The 20,361-nt window shown below is 33.7% G+C and overlaps 1 protein-coding gene across 1 annotated transcript in view; it reads left to right on the forward strand.

The window, feature by feature from the left end:
• The window catches only part of DMRT1 (doublesex and mab-3 related transcription factor 1), a 145,451-nt gene extending 125,961 nt beyond the window's left edge, over positions 1 to 19,490 (forward strand). The window contains exon 5 of the mRNA XM_031943929.1: positions 18,314 to 19,490. Within this exon, the coding sequence (XP_031799789.1) occupies positions 18,314 to 18,468 (155 nt within the window). The 3' untranslated portion in view covers positions 18,469 to 19,490. The remainder of the gene's footprint in view (positions 1 to 18,313) is intronic.
• Positions 19,491 to 20,361: the final 871 nt, after the last annotated feature.

Raw genomic sequence — 20,361 nt, forward strand, 5'->3', positions numbered from 1 at the left:
TTTTAAATATCATCACTTGGTGACATATTCTGGAGATAAAATAGTCCTACCTCCTTATTTCTAGGTTCCTGGCTTTGTTTCATATGATTAGGATTGCTGGAAGACTGATCAACAGAGAAGTAGGATGTTACTGAGTTTTCTTAGTCAACTTTTACTTCTGAAATAGCAAAAACAAACAAGCAAACAAAAAACATTCACCTTAACTTGAATGCCCTATGTTTTCTTGACATGATTGTCTAAGTTATGACATCTTTTACTATGGTTTATAATTTAGGGAATTCCTAATGCCTTTTTTTTTTTTTTTAGCCTAGAGAAGGCAAACTTGTAAACTGTATTTTGATATGATTAATTTGCAACTCATGCATTTAAAAACATTTTTCCCCCCAAAAGAGGTATAGAGACTTCAACCAATTGTAAGAGCCCAGTGACACCAAAAGAGCAAAGAACTATGGTTTAAATGGTTTATTTACCAATAATTCTGTTTTGTTGAGGTTTTTTTGGTTTTGTTTTTGAGGCAATTGGGGTTAAGTGGCTTACCCAGGGTCATACAGTTAGGAATTGTTAAGTATCTGAGATCAAATTTGAGCTCAGGCCCTCCTGAATTCAGGGCAATATCCATTGTACTATCTAGCTGCCCCTACCAATAATTCTTTGAGCATATTATTTACTTAAGATTCATTTTCCCTGTGTAACTAAGCTTCACGAGGACATGTACATTACCATGAACTCTGCTGAGTATACAGTACATACTCTAAGAATTGCTCTATCAATTGTTTTATTTGATTGATTTTCCTATAGGAATAATAATAGAAATGGTATCTAGGCTAGCAAAGTTTAACTCAAAATGTAGCTAAAATACTTTGCCATTTGCAATGAAAAATATAAAACAATCAGAAAAATTGTACAACTGAGCAAGAAACAGTTTTTTTTATGTTTTGAGTTTGGAATGGTATTGCTTAAGAAAATATTTTTATTATATATACATATAAAGATGTATGGCAAATTTCATTTATCGGTTATTTTTGTATTTATTTCAATTCATACACACACACACACACACACACACACACACACACACAAATTATATAGATTTAGATCTCCAAGGACATTAATCCCAGTCCTCTTATTACTGGTGAATAAACTGAAGCACAACTTGAGTGACATGGGTAGTCACAGAGATACTTAGTTTCTGAACTAGGATTTGAACCCACGTTTTCATGAGTCACAATTCCAGTGCTTACTAACTATGTCTCACTGTATATTGTTTCATCTACTAGAAGAAAACTCTTGGAGAATAGGGTTTGTGATTATATCACCAGAATCTAGTACAGTGCCTAGCATATAATAGGTATTTTAAATTGTCTGTTGATTTATTAGTATCAGTGCTGACTATGAGCAAGGAACTTAAGGAACTCTTGTAAGCTGCTGCAATAAAATAAAAGTGAAATTTAGGGGACATCAGGTTGATCCAGATAAATTGTCAACTCCTTGTCACTCTGCATTGGGCTTGATAATCTCCAGATTTCTTTAGCCCCTTCTATAGATTTGGAACTTAAACAAATTGAAGTCTAGTTCATTTTTCTACTTACAAAACACATAAAATATGTTGTAATCTAGTATTTTAGAGACTGTTAGATATTCTATTTCCTGACTTGATCATCCATTTCTGAAGTTTAACAGTTTCTGCCATCAGGATTTATTCTTTATCTGTAACTCTTATTACAATTTAAGCTCACTTGGTCACTATTATAGTGGTAAGTGTTCAGATGTCTTTAAGGGTAATTTTCTCTGCTTTTAATAGAGGTGAAATAAGCTTTTGCGGGGAAGAAGGTTCTAATACATGAGCTTTTTGTATTTTCTCGTTCAGAACCAACACTCCTGGTCATTTCGAAAACTATGCCCTTTCTTCTATCTCCCCTTGTTTGTTTGTTGTTTTTCCCTATTAAAATGTAAAATCTTTGGGAACAGAGATTATTTTACTTCCTGGGTTTTGTATTTCTAGAGCATATTGTGAGCATCTGGTACATAGTAAGTACTCAATAAGTGTTTTGTCATTTATTTATTTATTTGCATGTTATTCCTGAATAATGTCTGTCTTCCAATTTCTTTAGTTTTTCTCTTTGGTTTTCTTTACCCAACCACTTGAATTTTGGTAGGGGGTTCACTTTGATGGTTTTCATAAAACTTTGTAAACCCCAGAAATCTTAATAAAATTGTGAATAAAGTTTACTATAATGGGATGCTTAATACTTCATGCTTCCTGAAAGTTATATAAACCTGTTTATGTCTCCTGTTGTCATACTTGCTTTCTTATTTATATGGTTATATGCTACAGACTTGTCATCTGCAATGCAAATGTTAAGTTCTCATTTTCTATGTTACATATATATCCAGCCAGTCTTTTGGACTCTGTGTGTGTATATATACCCTTCTCTAAACCACATTTGGTTTGGTTTTGGTTACTTCCTCATTTTCCCAAGGTCACTTTGAATACTACATCTTTTTTCAATTTGTTGAGCCTACTTTGAATCCCTGATATTGGTGTTCATTTATAAAATTAATACACAAGTTTTCTATTCACCTGATCATTGAAGAATATTTTAAAGGGTATTGGGATCAAGAAATTCATCTGAAACAAAGATAATAAAGTTAATGATAATTTCTCTGTAGATAGTAAACTCAAGCCAGTTAGTCACGTAAGCTTTTCCTTATGGAGGAGGGATGGCAGTGCTGTATTTGCGTTTGTCTCTCTCCATTAGAATGAGGATGAATTTTGGGAGGTAACAAGAAACCTTATTCAAATGAAGACATGTCTGTCAGGTCCTTTTTTTGTAATAAAATTTTGTCTCAAAGCTAGCAATTCTATCTACTAATGATTCCCTAATTTAAACTGTGTTTTTTCCAATGCCATATGTTCAAATATTAAATGAGGCACACAGGACTGATTCATTTCAATACGAGACTTTGAGGTAGAATTGTTCTTTGTAGGAACTTTGCTTTTTGCTATCTCCTATAATGTTCTTTTCGGTATATTTTCAAACTGATTTTTTAATGAGGATTCTGAAGCAAGCAGGTGTGTCAAGATTTATTGAATGAAATTTCCTTATTTATGAAATGAGTAGGTTGGTCTCGATTTTAATCCTAACCATTAATATTATTAGTACAACATTATAGTTGGCATTGTAGGAATGTTAAAAAAAATAATAATAATAATAAACTACCTTCTACTCAGATAGAAAATCTCACCTTACATATTATTGTTTTTGTGATTTTGGCTTGGATTGGTCATTTAATCTCTTTAAGTCACTTTATAAAATGTGCCTTATCTGTAAAATGAAGGGAGAAAGAAGGGGTTATTGGACACAATAGTCTTGAAAGTCTCTTGTAGCTCTAAATTTATGGTTCTTTTCTACTCTAGACAGATTTTCAAATATCATAAAATGTTCTTTGCGCCCTTTTGCTCATCTTACAATTTATAACCTCCAAGTCAATTTTCTTTTTTCTCTATCTAGTTGCAATTTTAACAAATAATATACAAGAATATAAAACAAAATAACACACTCTAACACTAGTTTGTTTTTTGGGGGGAAATGAACAATTAGAGGTATGACCTGTAATTTGTCTTTTGTAAACACGTCTGAAGTCTGATTTGGGGGAGTTTATCCTGTTGTCATTTAGCAAGTTTTCTTTCACTTAGTAATAGGAGCTTAATTTTTGAGAATCTCATGATCAAAGGAACAAGACCATAAAAAAATCACTCAATCAAATCCATCTATGTGTTTGATTTTAGGTTTTTAGGTAAAGGAGTCATGTTGTCAAGAAATAAGGATACCTAGAGAATAAAATACATATCAATGTGTAAGACTTGGATCTTTTTCAGCATATGGGAATGTCACTTATACCTGGGGAGGTACAGGCAAGAGAGCATTGCCTAAATTCCTTATTACTGTTCTGTGTGTGATATCTCCAAGGGTGGAAGTCTAGTCTTTCTAATAGTGCAAAGGATTTAAATACTTTAAAAACACTTAACACATTGAGTGTCTAGCCATTTGGGATCTTATGTACATATTTTGAAATGCCTTCTTAAAGGTTCTAATTTGAGCAGTTATTATCTGATTTAGTTCACCCAGAACATAAACCTTTCCAGGCTTGTTCCTGTAATCCGAACTCTTCAGTCTATCAGCAATAGCTATGAAGTATTCAGGTGATAAAGGAACATATATGAGAAGACATGTGCTCTCCTGTTCAGAAATGTTTGAAATTTTCTATTATCTAATCTGGGTTTTCTTTTAATCAGGAGCATTCTTAATGTTTAGTTCCTTCCTCTATTCTATGAGTACAATAATGCTAAAGTTTTCATATTCTTCTATCTTTACCAGGGAAGACTTTGGAAACTCTTTCTATCCCAGGTTTATTGTGAGCTGTTTTGGCTAATCCTAATAATGTAGATATAATTCATACCCCCATCTTGTGCATTCTCTACTAACAGATTAGCCATAAAAACAAGTATCAAAGTTCTTAATTGGTACCAAATGACAAAATAACAAAAATCAAGAATTAAAATTGCCTTTGTGGTATATTTTGCAGAATGTATCAATTTTTTTTCTTTTTAAAGAGGATGAATTATCCTGGTTATCAAATATAATAATAACAATAGTTCAAATTTATACATTCTTTGAAAAATATTTTGCTAAGGCATATATGATTTATGGTCCATTAGTCCATTAACACATTGATTTTGGGCACTATATTTTAAATTTATAAATGGCAAATTATATGAGAGTCACTTTAAAAGTAGCTTTTTAATATTTGTATTATATTTACATTTACCTAAAAAAGGGGAGAGCATCATGTGATGAAAGTATTACTAGAACTAATGTTAACTTCAGATACACTGAAGTTGTACATTTTAAAATGCAATATTTAAAATACTAAATATCATGTAGAATTATATTTCAAATGCAATGAGATACATTTTTGGACCTGAGAGTCAAAACCTGGTATTCATAATCAGTGGTCCATGGATAGATCTCCAGAAGTCTCCAAACTTAAATGGGGAAAGAAAATTCATCTCTGTTTCAACTACCTCTAAATTAAATGTAGTAATTTTTTTTTTCCAGTTATAAATAGACAACCAACCATTAATCAGACAAGGGGTTTATAGGTTTCACTAAATGCCAGAGAAGTCCATGATACAAAAACAGTTTTAAGTTCCTCTGCTGCTACCTCTTTCTATAAATAATCATTTTATTTTAATTTTCCCCTTTATTTAAATAAAATACCCATCAATTTCAGCTTTGGATTTTTCTTTAATTTTAGTGATTAAGGATCCAGGTATTTAAATTGTATTGCAGCTCCTCTGAGGAAATAAACCATTATGTAAAGGTATGTTTTTTTAAAAGTTTTATGATGAAAATGTGTACACAGATTGAAACCTATCATAAAGGAAGAAGATATCACTGATAGGACTTGTTTAACCATTGGTCCTCTTTTATGCAGAAAATATTTAAACCAAGATGGTCACTGAGACTGGAGCACTTAAGCAAAGCATCTTGCCCAGAGTGATATAGCAAATCAGCATCAGATGTAACTTAACTCACTGACATGAATTGGAGATGAAGTACCCTTACAGATAATTTAATCTAATAGCATTTTATTAGAAGGGGAAACTAGTCATTTTCCCAGAGTTATTTGGGTTGAAATAGCTAGTATTCAAACTGATATTCTTTGATAGTAAATTCCAGATAGTGCTGTTTCATGTATGACATTTATTATCCCCTTTTAGAATTTGCAAGATGCTTTATTTAGATAATTTATTTCATTTGTGCCTTGTGAGGGATGAACTCTAGATTTTATTATTCCCATTTTCCAGATGAGAAAACAGGCCTACAGAAATGCCATTGTTCATCCATAGTTAAGTAGCTAGCTTCTAAGTGTTTAAGGTAAACCTTAATTCCAGTTTTTCTGCTGTAAATCCAGGGTTTTTCTTCTGCATCATGACAAATGACTGGAAATTTTGTTTTAAAAGGAGGGTTGATTAGTCTTTTGACTAATCAAAAGAGTTCACAAATAAGCCTGGGAAAGGAAGAGTTTTCAAAGTTATATTTGTAAAACAGAGGGTGAAGAATTTGCAAATTCTATGAGCAGAATTCTTATTCTGCTTTAACCTTAGCCAAACATTTGCTCCTAAACTCTTTTAACCCTGGGGGGGAGTGAGGTCGCTCCTAGAATCATGAAAACTAGAGTTCAAATTCAACCATACTAGATGGGCAAATGATTTTATCTGCCTCAGTTTCCTCATCTGTTTGGGGATAATAATACCACCTGTTTCAGAGTTATCATGAAGATCAAATGATATAATTAATGATGTAATATTTGCAAAGTGTTTAACATAATGTACATAGTAGATACTTAATAAAGGTTTCCTTCCTTCCCTCACATTTGAATAATTGCATTTACTTCCTATGATCAAAGGGATCTTGTAAAGATCCTTAAGGATTCTTAATCCTGCAACTTAGTTCACTTAGTTTCAGTCCTCTCATTTTACAAATGAAGAAACAGTGGCCTGGAAAATGAGCATTTTTTTTAACCAATGAACTATAAAATTTAGCCTATGGGCCTCTTCTCAGATTAATAGTTGGTTGCCTACATTCCTTGAAACAAAGGAAAAAAGGAAACCATTAATAGGCCTTGTCCTCAAGAAGCTTCCAGAGTAAATCCTAACAAAAGCTTAATTGAACTAATACCATTTTGGAAAAATTGAGTATAATGGCCCTTCAGGTGACAGGTCATCAGAAGTTAGTATGTCTAGAAGAGCTGAGCTTGATCTTTGGCCCTATATTTCAAGTCTATCTATGTAATCTGAGTCTGTGTGTTGTGTCAAAGGCTGAGTTAGGTCAAAAGACAAAATAACAGGCTCTGATTTCACTTTGGAGTAGATCTTAACTTCAAGCCTCTGAATGTAAGTGAATGAAGGAAACCAAAAGTCATTTTATCTTCAACATTAAGATTATTAAAACTAAGCCAGTGGATGTAGGACTGGGGAGGTGGGGAAAGATTGCTTTTTTTTTTTTTTTTTAATTATAGTTTTTTATTTTCAAAACATATGCATGGGAAATATTTCAACATTGATCCTTGCAAAACGTTGTGTTCTAAATTTTCTCCTCCTTCCCCCAGCTCCTCCCCTACATGGCAAGTAATCCAATATATGTTAAACATGTTAAAAATATAATTAAATCCAATATGTTGCTTATATTTATAATTATCATGCTGCACAAAAAAAAAATCAGATCAGTACACTTATTGTGTCCTTCAATATAGCCCGGTTAGCTCAGAGGCTTGTCTCTCTGCTTGGTTCTAAGAGCTCTTGCAGCTTTGTCCTTTGCTTCTGCTTCTGCTTTCTTCAGCCTCCAGCCAGCACAAAGGTGGAAGATGGAATGAATCTCTTGTCTCCTTGCCTGGGGCTGGGCAGCTTTTGTTCAGACCAGCCTTGGTCTCAGTGAGGGAAGTGCAGGAGGCCAGCCACCAAGGTGAAAGTTGCAATGAATCTTGACTCCACTTCTGAGAGTGGGTTTGTGGGCTTCCTCCCAGAGTGCTCCTGGCTCTCAATCTCCCAGAGTGCTCCTCTAGGACTCCTGGCAATGTTCCGAACTAATAAGAGCTTCTATATATATATATGATCTCCCAAAGGTTGACTCCGCCTCTGAGAGAGTGGGATTATGGGATCTGAGAGTGGGATTATGGGTTTCTGACTTGTGAATATCATACTAAATACTGACTTGTGAATCTCCCAAAAGTGTGAACTCCAATGAGTACTTAAATACATTAGTGAGCTAGAGGATTTGCTAAGTATGTGCTAAATTAGGCAATTGATTTATCACTTTGTAAGGATTCGCTGTAAAGGTGTGAACCAATAAGCATTGTATCAATTCCATGGAGTTAATACTAGGATTCTAACAGGTTTCTTCTCTTCCTCCTCATAGAGGGGGTTTGTCCTTCATTCTTGAAGAGGTCTGCCACAACTAGATCTTGCCGACCCAGATGGCTCTCAAGGAGAAAGTGAAACGGTGACTTTGCCCAGCCCTTCTTCACTTTTGCATGTCATGGTATCACCCCCTTGATGTTGTGGTCCTCTTCAGACCAAAGGAGAAACAACAACAGCTCATGATTAAATGCTACAGATAAAGCAGTTGTTACTTGAGTGGTTCTAAAAAGTGTCTCATCAGTGAGAACTGTTTCTTCAATGATGAAGATTGCATCTCATTCATATCTTCCCATTTTGTGCCACTTTTGTCTGTACCTTCTTATAAATACAGGCCTGGAGTCTTATTCAGTGTGCTGGTGGTTTCTCCTAGATCACTTGACATGTTTACCAATGGAGAATGAATGTGGGCTGCCTGGTCCTCCTTTTCTATTTATATATTTCTTTGATGGCACAAGTCAGGTAAGTGGTACAATGGATAGTGTGGTGAGTTAAAAATTTGAATTCATTTCCAACCTCAGACATTTATTAGCTATGTGACCCTGGGCAAATCACTTCAGTCTCTTTCAGATTCTATATTCTCCTATAAAGCGAAGAGTGTTGGTAGCAAACTTTGATGTCTTCTAAGATCTCTTCTAGTTCTAAATCTATCATCAAACCTATTATCTCTGTTTAGGATACTATTATTACAGAACATTTATATATGAGGCAACTTCAAGTATATCTTTTGTTTTCTGGATGTATACTTTTCAGGGAGAGAGGCTCTTTTTTCTAGGTACTTTGGTCTGAAACTTAATGCCTAACTTAATTTTAGGCAGGACATGCTGTTCCTTCTCCATTTAGGCACTTATGGTTTAGAAAATATTACTTGATCAAACATCTCCTCCCTTTCAAAAAAGAAAGCATAATATCTGTATAATTATGTAACTGTAGCCATCTGTACTCTCTATTGCCCTCATAAAAAGGGGAGCCTGAAAGTGGAACATGAAATAAAAAATATCCTGGGCTAGTTGTCAGGAAACCTGAATTCTGGTGTGGTTTGTACCAAATAGCTATGTGACTATTATCACTAAGCCCCTCTGAATTTCAGTCAATTACAAAATGAAGGGATTGATCTCTCAAGTCCAACCTAATTAAATAAACATCTATTAAAAGCACTAGTTTTTGACCCCTGGGGATACAAAGAGAAAATAAAAATACTTCTTCCTCTCAAGAAGTTTACCTTTTATTTGGGTAAGGGTAGGGTACATGTAGACAGATTAATATATGCTACATAATTCCAGAAGGAGGAGGGAGAGGGAAAGGAATTAGCCACCAAAAATTAAGGAGATCAAGAAAGGTGTATCATAGGAATTTACCCATGTATACTACCCTTTGAAGGAAAGGAGGGATTCTAAGACGTGGGGATAATGAAGAGTAAGTTGAAACAGGTATGGAGGTTGAGAGGTGCTATACCACAGAGAATAGCAAGTAGGTTAATTTGGCCAAATCATAATTTGTCATGGAGAGTAATGTGCACTAAACATGGCTAGAACCAAAATTATGAAAGACTTCAGATAATAACTTGAAGAATTGATATCTTTTCCTGAGAGACAGTGGGGAGCTATTGAAGGTTCTTGAACACAGGGGTAAAAACAGAATTCTAGAAGCACACTAACATATGATTTGGGTGGTTTTCTTTCTTTATATAGCTCCCTGAGTTGTTAACTAACCAGGAGGACCACTCCAGTTTCTTATCTCTGAATGATGATGATAACTGACAATTATATAAAGCTTCAAAGTCATCTCCCCAAGTTTATACATATTATCTCATTTGAAACTCATAACTGTCTTCAAGACATAGTCACTCTAGGTGTTTTCCCCATTTTGTGATCCATGAACAAACTTGGGCTTTCATTGGTTGTTCTTATTATTAGTAAATACAGAGTAACTCTAGTACCATCCCGTTATCTCAGGGGAGTTCTATTGTATGGTCGAGGGCTCTAGTGAATTAGGCTTTAGAGATTCATGAGAGATGAATTGTGTGATATAATATGATATGATCATATTTAGAAGTAGAATATTTTATTTTCAACTTTCATCACAACTTTTCAGAATCTGGCCAGCACCAAGGTCATGAGAAACTCAATGAACGAATCTAAGGATTTCTAATATTAACCTCTTTGTAGAGTACTTAGATTGGTTGCTTATTATTTGTAAGACATTTTAAAAAATAGATTGTTATTTTTCCTTTCTATCAAAATGTATAAATTATAACTAAAATGTGTATATAACTTGCTATCGCTGTATAAACATGATTAGATGTAAGATCGACATTTAAAATCTTAACAGTTTTCTTTCAACATTACAAGATTGGAAAGATGTTATTAAGGAATGAGAACCGTGTATGAGGTTTTATTTACATGAACTCGAATAAGATCCATTGATTTACCATAGTTTACTTTTGATTCTAATATATCAGGTGTAGATCTGGCCCTTAAAACAAGCAAACAAACAAACAAACTTGTCCATTCTAGCTTTAAAAATTGACAATTTGAATTGTATTTTCAAGGAACTCTAATCCTTCAAATTCTCTTTGCTCCCCACCCCCAGTACCTCCTTTTTATTGCAGGTGGGGTGGTGGTGGAAGGAAAACTACCTTAAATTGTTTCAAAGATTACTGAAAAAGTGAATTTATAGTAGGAGGGTGGGGACTAATCAGGGGATTTCCCCCAGCTCAAGGTTTCTAATTACATCAGTTATTAACCCAGCCTCCCTATTAACTTGAGTACAGGCATGAACTGGAAAAGAATGAGATAATCCATGATAGATCAGGTTAAATAAAGATCTCTATTCATATCCCTTGTTCTGAGTGCCAAGAATTAATGTTGTTTGAAAGTTCTACACATGGTATTTGCCAAACTGGGAACATCTAAAATAATCCTAATTACTTTCAATGTTAGTGAGAGAGTCTGAAATCTCACTGCAAGAAAAAAAGTTTTTTTATTGTTAAGGAGTAAGTGCATACGTACTAAGCGGGATTGACAATTCTTCCTCCTTAGGGATGACCACTGTTTGGAAACAAAATCGTAGGAAGGAAGTTTTGTCATATAGGATTAAAAAACAAATAAACAAATTTAATGCTTTCCCACCTGTACTTCTGTACAAATGAGTTTTAAAATTCATATTTAATATATATAATCTCAGAGTTCTATTTTAAATAGTGAGCTTAATGGTTTTTAAAATGTAGACAGCAAAGAAAATGTGCTTTTCAAACATTCTTGTTTTCTTACATCTGTTATTTTTTCCAGTATATTGATTTCCTATAGTTCCAGTTAAAAGTCAATTTTCTTTGGGGTGGCAAAAGAATTAGCCCTTCTCTGAAGTATTTTCTCAAAATAGGGGTTCTTATTATGAGGTTCATAGATTTCAGGGGGGTTGTGAATTTTAAAAAATACATTATTTTGATAGCTATATTTCAAATATAATTGTAATGTTATGTATTTAAAAACATAATTCTGATAAGTGGTCCATATAAAATGGTTTAACATTTTTATCCTAAAATGGCATCTGTTTGTTTATTACTTCTCAGCATTAGGAAGTAAATTCATTTGTAAAAGTTGAACCTTACCAATAAATAAGGAAATAAATAAGTGAATGAATGAATGAATAAGAAAATAAATAAATGTTTAGATCCAGCCAGAATGAAGCAGAACAAGCATTTTTGATTTGGAGATAGTGACTCTGGGGACAAATTCCTGCTCAATCATCTACTCTTTTTAACCATAAATATTAGTGAATATCTCCAGTGAAAGATTCTAGAGATCACAGAATCATAGGTCTAGAACTGAAAGAGACTTCTGAAGCTGTCCTGTCATCTCATCTTACAAATGACTTTCCTAATGACCAGAGATGGTAAGTGTCATGAATGGAAGCTGATTCTAGGTGCTCTGATTCTAGAACATGATCCTTTTTAAATTTGATATTTCTCCCATGTAATTTAGAGTTGCCAAAACTATCACAAATAAAGATCTGAATACCTTTAAAGAGGAAAAAAAAATTTTTAAGCATATAGGGTACTTAGGGGGTACAATGCAGAGAGCTGGGCCTCAAATCAAGCAGATCTGCATTCAAATCTGGCCTCAGGCACTTATGAGCTCTGTGACCCTGGGCAAACCACTTAATTTTGTTTGCCTCAGTTTCCTCATCTGTAAAATAAGAGGAAAATAGAAAATCATTTCCATTATCTTTGCCATGAAAACCCCAGATGGTGTCCCAAAGAATCAGACACTACTGAATATATAGCTGGGACAAAAAACACAACAAATTTGAAAGAATTACAGGCTATCCACCATCCATGCCAGGATTTATTTAAGCACCTTTTCTGCTCAAGAGTGGGGAAGAGGAGTATCTACAAAGTGGGGAGATCTCCACCCTCTCTAAATCTCATGATCTCAAGGCATTTATAATCAAGAAAAAAGGCCTCTGTGTCTCAAATATTGGAGTGACTTAAAGATAACAAGTATTTAAATTTCAAATAAGGTTATTTTGAAAAGAGAAGTTTTAAAAAGTTATCCAATCACTTTTGTAGAAGTTAACAATCACATTCTGTGTGCCAATCTGTTCCTTTTTTGGCATAGTTGTATTATGCGAGTATACTTTTGGTTTTCCTGTTTTGTCTGTCAGGTGACAGTTAATGGAACATACTGTGTTTGAATGAGAAAATACTTTGAAGTCAAATTAAAACCTTAAAGAAGCTTGGTTTTGCAATTTTGATCAGTTCCTACCACTAACCAATTTCTTCATTAACTTTTACCCCAAATTTATTGAATCGAAAGAAACCATTAGAAATATGTATTGTATAGTTATACATAAATATATACATACAGTTTATACATCTTTTATCTCTCTGTCAAATGAAAGCTTTCTCTAATGCAGGATGGGGAAGTAGAGAGATAGTTGAGAACTTAAAATGTAACAAAAAAATTTAAATTTTAATGTTAAAAAGTTAAGAACCACTTGTTTGCTTTTAGTTACCAAGCTTAACCAACACCAGATGTTCCAAAATCAAGAAAACAATGAAGAGAACAGGTTTCTTTTCTTTGTTGTTCAAAAGTAGCTGTTTGATACAGTTGGTTTATCAGCCTCTTTCCAAAAAAGGATTGGAAATGTTGCCATAAACAGAAAATCCTTTAATTGTTTTCACTATGGTCGATCTTGGTTCATCTTGTTTTCTAATATCAATGTAATTTTTTATTATTATTTTTTGAATCACTTTTATACCATAAAGTTAAAACTTTATGTAATTGTCTGTATTTTAGGGTAGAGAGTTTTATCTGTAGTTTATCCAAATCTGCATGTAAAAAAGCTTTCCCATTGAATTTGGAATACAAATTGTTTATGTATTTCATTAATTGAGTGAATCTGTGATCTTACCCATGAGATGATGAGATTGTCTTTTCATTGGTGAGAACCTATTTATGCCTTCTTTATCCTCTTACCTCACCTTAACCTTACACCCCCTCCCCCCGGGCGATTTGTTCTAAACTATGTAAATAATATAAAGTGGGGGGAGGGAGAGGAAGTCTTCAAGGTTAGCATATTCTGAGAGGCAACATGTAAAGAAATAGGTACATGTGAAATATACACACAGTGCCTGTAAGGTAACCTGAAAAGGGAAGAATTAGCATCGGGTTAAGAATGTAGGAAAGATCTTCAGAAAGAGGGTTTTGAAGTTAATCTTGAAGGAAGAGTGGGGAGGGAGTGAAGCAAGAATCAGGGAAAGGAGAGGATTTTACACATGGAGGATAAATAACCAGTGCAAAAGGCACAGAGATGAAAGATGAAATGTCTTGTTTGAAGAACTCCACAAAGAATTTTATCAATTTCTTATTGGTCTTCTAGAGGAGCATTTTCTATCTCTTAATTTCACTCTCTTCAAATTTTTTATTTTTTTATTAAAAAAAAAAAACCAGTAATTGGGACAATTGGGTATTTCACTAGATAGAATCCCAGCCCTGTATCCAGGAGTACCTGAATTCAAATCTAGTTAGTTAACAGTGTGATTCTGGAAAGTCTCTTAGCCTCAATTATGTGCCCTGTTGCCTCCAAGCAAGTCATAAACAGACATAAACATAATCATAATTCAAAGAACAAAAAAGAGGATATTAATATTGTATTATATATATTATATAGATGATCCACTTAGGCATTAAATCTAGCAGAAGAGTAACAAAATGATTGTTTGATTTATGCCCCCTACTGAACTTTCTTGTCATCTGTGTATTTTTTAAATGTTTTATTAATGCTCTCAATATCTTCACTTTTGGTATGATTATCTTTCCTTCTTTTTTCACTAGTCATTGGCTCAATGATATTTCTTCTCCTAGAGCACAGTTCTTCTTTAGAAATATGTTGTAATGCTTATCTGTGGGTCTTTTGGATCATCAGCAACCTTTTATTCCCTGAGGATTGTATAGTTTTATTTTCTGTAACCAATAAATGCATCAGTGATACAACATTTTAAAAAAAGATATCTTGAGTCTAATTCCTTGGTTATCTGTATCACCTATCTCCTACACATAAATACATACATGCACATATGTGTATGTATCCGTGTATGTATCCTTAAGCAACAGGTAGTTTCATATTCAACCAATTTTTCATATGTGGATTATTAGGCTTATCTCTTAAATCTTCATTGTTGTTTGTATTCCCATTATTTATTAGCATTGTACCTGGAGCTTAATAAAAGTTTTTAAAATTTATTCATTTTCACATAAGAACATCTCTTAGACCTTACTATCCTCAAAGGGAATCCTTGTTCCATTGGGACTTTGTTCAGGATATACCATGATAGCAGTAGACAGCAGAGGTCTACTTCACAGTGTTAATAATTAGAAAAATATTAAATAGTTATTCTAGTGATTGTATTTATCAAAAAAACTTCTACAATCTTAAAATGTTCTGAAGACTTGTGCAGCCTTTCAGCCTGAATTTCATTCTATTGAATCTAATCCTTTTTGTGATCAACAGATAGTAAACACTGTAGAATTTTTGCATTCTTTGTATCTCTCAGTCACTTGTGTGATTTTAGAGGTTGTCTACTATTAAAAGCTTTTGTGGAAATTTGCCTGTTTATTTCTCATATTTTCATTGATATTCTCCAATACACTTTTAGATTACTCATAAAAAGGTAACAAAGGAAGTATCAAATAATTGTTGTCCGAAATCACTTTTCAGAGGTGCTGAGATCGGGTTTTTTTTGTTTGTTTGTTTTTACTTTTGTTATCTTTTAAAAGATGAATGGATGGATAAATAGAATTGGTCAACTGAAACTTTGTATCATGTCTAGCACAGATTTCTGTGGTATATATTTGGTAACATTCAAACACCTTTCCAACTTTGCTTAAATTTCACAAATTAAATTGCCACACATTGTAAAAACATACAATTATGCAAATATTGGCAGTCTTTCTCATTGGCCGTTTTTTTATCCTCCCAACAATTTAACTCTTGAAATTATTAGATTCATTTTGGTCTGATACCAAGCTTCCTATAGGTTTATCATTGTTTCCATTGCTTTTCATAATTCAGTTGTGATTTTCCTCTGTTCTATGCTTCTGCTTGGCAAGGAAATCAACCTTTTGCTGGCTAAAGCAGTTTCTGAGGTCTTTGGGCTTCCTTATTACATTAACTATTTTTTCCTTTAAACCTATGACCGAAATGGTAAAAAAAAAAAAATTTTTTTTTTTTTTTTTACTTTTCATCTTTGCTCATTTTCAGCTTCAAGGACTCATCTGGAAACATACATTATTTGGAATTCTTGCAGTGAATTGATTCAAGATTTGAACCCAAGACTTTAAAATCTAGCATTCTTTCAATTGTGTTTCCATTGTTCACTGTAACTTACTATCTTCTTTCTTCTGGAAAGGATATTTAAAATACTTAAGCTTGAAGCTTCTGAATCCTCTACAAGCTTTTGCCAACTTTCATTATTCATATTTAACTCACATTCTCCAGTGCACTTTATTCACACATTTGTGCATACCATAAAAAGTCATCAGGTAGGAAAATTTATATTTACATGGGCTTTGTTTCTTCCAATTGTGTACCGATTAATTAGCTCTGGACAATTAGCTCATATTTAGAATACTTAAACCTGTAGGTCACTCACTTAAATTAATATTTATATTGATTTTTTAACACCTTCTGGTACCCATTTTTGCTACCTTACTACAGTCACTGTGAAAGTAGAGATGGGCCTCAGGGGGGACTAAGGGCTGTTTGGAATTGAGCTTTGTGTTGTGCTCGCTGGCATAGCCAAAGAATTCATTGCCAAGTGGTCAGCCTGCTAAAGAAGAGTCTGTGTAGTAATCAAGGTTGATCCTTGGACAAGTTTTAGTAGGACTTTAGGAATATATTTGAATATTGTTGTAGTTTATGTATATTTAACTAGTTTTCAAGAAACTCACTATTATGAGATATTGGATTAGGACTCCTGTGGAAGATTTATTTACATATAGGAATTGCAATATTAATGCATGCACTTAGAAAGTCATTCTTTATTTGCATGTTAGCAATTAAATAAGATATGACTTAAGATCACTAGTAACAGAAGAACTCCTCAGTCAATAATCCTGTGGGATCTGCTTATTATCAGTTTCAAAATCTCCTGGTCCTTGCTGTGTATATACATTTTTCAGATATTTCCTTTTAAAAGTAATAAAAACAAATAAGCATTTTATTTTTCTTACTTTAATTATTAAAAGCAAGATATACTATTAACATCAGAAATAATTGCTCAGGTCATAAAATTTTTTTGTGACATCATAAGTCAAGAAATGTGCTAAGTTGACCTGGTGCTAAATGTGGGACACTGATAATTAAAAATTTTAAAATATTCCTTTCCTTTTACCAGATACATCAGATGTCTGTTAAAAACCAGTAACCTCTAAGGGATATCATCCTGAGTGCTTTAGTGCCTAGTTAATTATAAATAGTGTTCTCCTATAAAGAGGGCTCCTTTCTTCAGCGTGATGATATAACTTTCTAAATTGTAAAATTCAGAACACAATCATAAGTATTGATGGGTTAATGTGTCAGGACCCACTATAGCTTTTGCTGTGATTAAGTCATCTACAAAATGACTCCAGCACTCACCTACCTCAATGTATTTTGCTAATTACATCATAGATTTCCCTAGTGATGAACACAAGCTGAATTAACACAGGAGCACTAATGTACCCTTTCCCCATTATTGTAGTACAAGAAGCCTTAGCAGATGCTGGCAGTTAGTTACACAAACATTAGTATTAACGATTGGCCATTTGGAATTGGTGACAAACTACTGCTTGGTGGAATTCTGAGCCTGAAACCAATCAGAAAGTTAATGAGGAGAGAAATTACCATTGCAGCTTCCCCTTAATTACATTCTCGCCAGGCAGGAAGGGAGTTCTGGGGGTGGATCTGAACTCATCTAAGGTTAAGAAGGTCAGAGACCCCTGTGCTTGATTTTTGTATCTACTGTGGCTTGTAAGGTTGCAAATATTTTTGAACATATTATTACTTTTATACTCTTGATATTTAATTCAGAGTTTCTAAAGGGATGTTAAATTTTGCATTATAAAAACATTTTGATTCTTTTAATCTCATTCTCATTTATTTAAAATTTTTGATAGTGTCTTCCATCTATTCATTTTATAGGCTGGGCCCTAAATAGAAGATTTGTACCAATTATTACAAAAAGAAATAGAAATAGTTTTTATATATTGCTAAAGAAAATCTATTCCCTTTTTTTGTTTGTTATTGTTGGGGAGCTAAAATTGCCTGTGGTGTGGAAGAAAGACAGGATTGAATTTTGCATGTGGAAATTTATCAGATGGATCACTTGGCTTGACAAGTTTTATTAGTCTTGTTTACATAATCTATATATTTATGGACAAATGGGAAGGGGAAGGGTAAAAGAGTGGCGGGGAGATGCTTTCCATAAAAGAAGTGTTTTCTAAGACTTGGAAGAGAGAACTGGAACAGTGTTGTTGATTTCCATTCTCAACTTTTCCACTTAATATTTCTGGTACGTTATTCTACTGTCTTTGTCTCAAAATATCGTGTTAAAATTAAGGATTCCTGCAATTACGCTGTAATATAACTTCATATCCTGAAGGAGTTGCAGTGAGTTGTTATAAAATAGTTGAAAGTAAATTAATAAATAACAGGAGTTAATGAAGTAAAAAAATGCTATTTTCTTTATTGTTGTTGTAAAGGCGTTAAGCAATTGCTATACAAAGTAAAAGAAAACTTTTCTACATTTAATATTGAGCCTTTTTCTTTTTTTCTCCCCACTCTTTCCAGTATTCTCACCACCCAGCAGTCAAGATTCTGGCTTAGTTTCCCTGTCCAGCAGCTCACCTATTAGTAATGAAAGCACAAAAGGTGTTCTGGAGTGTGAGTCTGCATCTGAGCCTGGTACCTTCACAGTTAATGCTGTCATTGAAGATGATGAATAAGGCAAGTTCCCAACACAAGTCTGTGGTTTATTTGGAATAGCAGGCCAATTCTATTATACGCATAGTGTTTGTTGTTTATCTTTTGCATTGACTGATGGCTGAAGTAACTGTTGAGAAAGTGTTCAGTTTGTTCTTTTCACGCTTATGCTATACTGACCAAAGGCTAAAATATATTTGTCATGGTTTTAGGGATAATATAACTTTACAAAACGCATTGCAGAATTAAATGCCTTGCCCTTGGAGTTTATATAAAATAGTTTCCCCTGCTTCTTATAATGCTATTTTAAAAGTATTTTTCAATAAATGCAGGATGCTTAAGCAAATGAGTATATTTACATGTAAATGAACCACAATTGAGACAGGTACTTTATTTTAGTTTAAGATGAACTGTTGGGCTCCCAAGAAATTGTAGTTTAAATGCATAGACTGCTACAGTATAAATTTAGCCAAGCCCTTGGCTGGAGAACCAGAGACAGCAAGATGAGCAGGCTTGCATATAATATAATTTAAAATACACAGAAAGAATTAGAGTAAATGAAAATATTGCATATGTGTCTAGCAGTAATGATCTTTATATTACTACTTTTAAAAATTTGGCACAGTGTAAAGAATCCAAATTATGATTGAAATATGTCTGAAAACTTATAGGCCCTGAAGAATTATAACATGTATATAGAATGTAATCAGTGTGTTTTAAAGTAAGCCCTGTGACAGTTCTTGACTGTTGTTTCTAGTCTAATATTAGAATTTTGATTAATGCACATTCATTTTACAAGCAGCATAAAATGAACCTTTTACATATTGCAATTTAGTCTACTTTTTAACATTAGATTGTAATCTAAATTGAAAGCAAATCTGTCTTTAAAAGTTCCTAGATTTTTCTGGATTTATTATTTTGTTTAAAATTGCTTGTGGAATTCTTCCCCTTGTAACAGAAGCCAACCTGAATGAAACTCCTCTTGAAAAAAATTCATTGTTTTGTGTAGTTGCAGGTGTACCTGAAATAAAAACATTATTGATGACTGAATTTTCTTGTGTGTATATTTGGTGAGCTGTATTAAACAGGAAAAAAAGAAATTACTTGTATTTTCTTCGCTCCATGCTTTGAAAACATCTATTTGATTTCACCCCCATCTGTTGTAATCAATAACCTGACCATCTTGTTTTTTATTAAATGCACTTACTCTTAATTTCATCCACCAGTGGTTTTAGAGAGAATAATGTGGAGTTACCTATATAGGTTTGACATTATAAATCACTTCTTGAGGCTGAATCGTATAGCGGTATCGATTGATCCTGATATATCACAGAAATTTACTGTCACTTCTGTTTTCAATTAAAGATACAATCAGTCAGATAATGACTTAATTGGATTTTACAGAAGATTGAGTTTTATTGCCCAGTGCTTTACGAGTTTAGTTAAGGAAGATCATTTTATCACACTTGTCAGCCTGCTACTGCAATTGTGTGCCAGGCTGCTGATGCTGATGGGTGCTCCTGATGCTGATGGTGCTTCCGATGCTGCCGCTGCCTCAGCTTACAGCCTCTGTGCCATTGTGACCAAGGCACATACCTTAAAGCCTAGGGCATATGCACTATGACACTGGTTATGAAAACACAGTCAAAGCTTTGCCTGTCCACAAGCCTGGAGATAACACTTTCTTCCCCTCCCAGCTGCCTTTTCTCCTCCCCTCCCACTGCCCCCCATTTTTTGGTACTTGCCCAATTTCCAAGTAATTCACTTTTCCTTTCAAGGAAGTCTTCTCCCTGTAACCTACCCATTTGGCATTTCTTTCAGGGACATGTATCATTTGAATCCATTCCTGGGCAAAATTGCACTGGAAGTGCAGGCTTCTATGTGAGAGAGAAGGGACAGGATATTGTCCCTAGCTA

This window comes from Sarcophilus harrisii, chromosome 1 (genome assembly GCF_902635505.1).
Source record: "Sarcophilus harrisii chromosome 1, mSarHar1.11, whole genome shotgun sequence".
Classification (NCBI taxonomy): domain Eukaryota; kingdom Metazoa; phylum Chordata; class Mammalia; order Dasyuromorphia; family Dasyuridae; genus Sarcophilus; species Sarcophilus harrisii.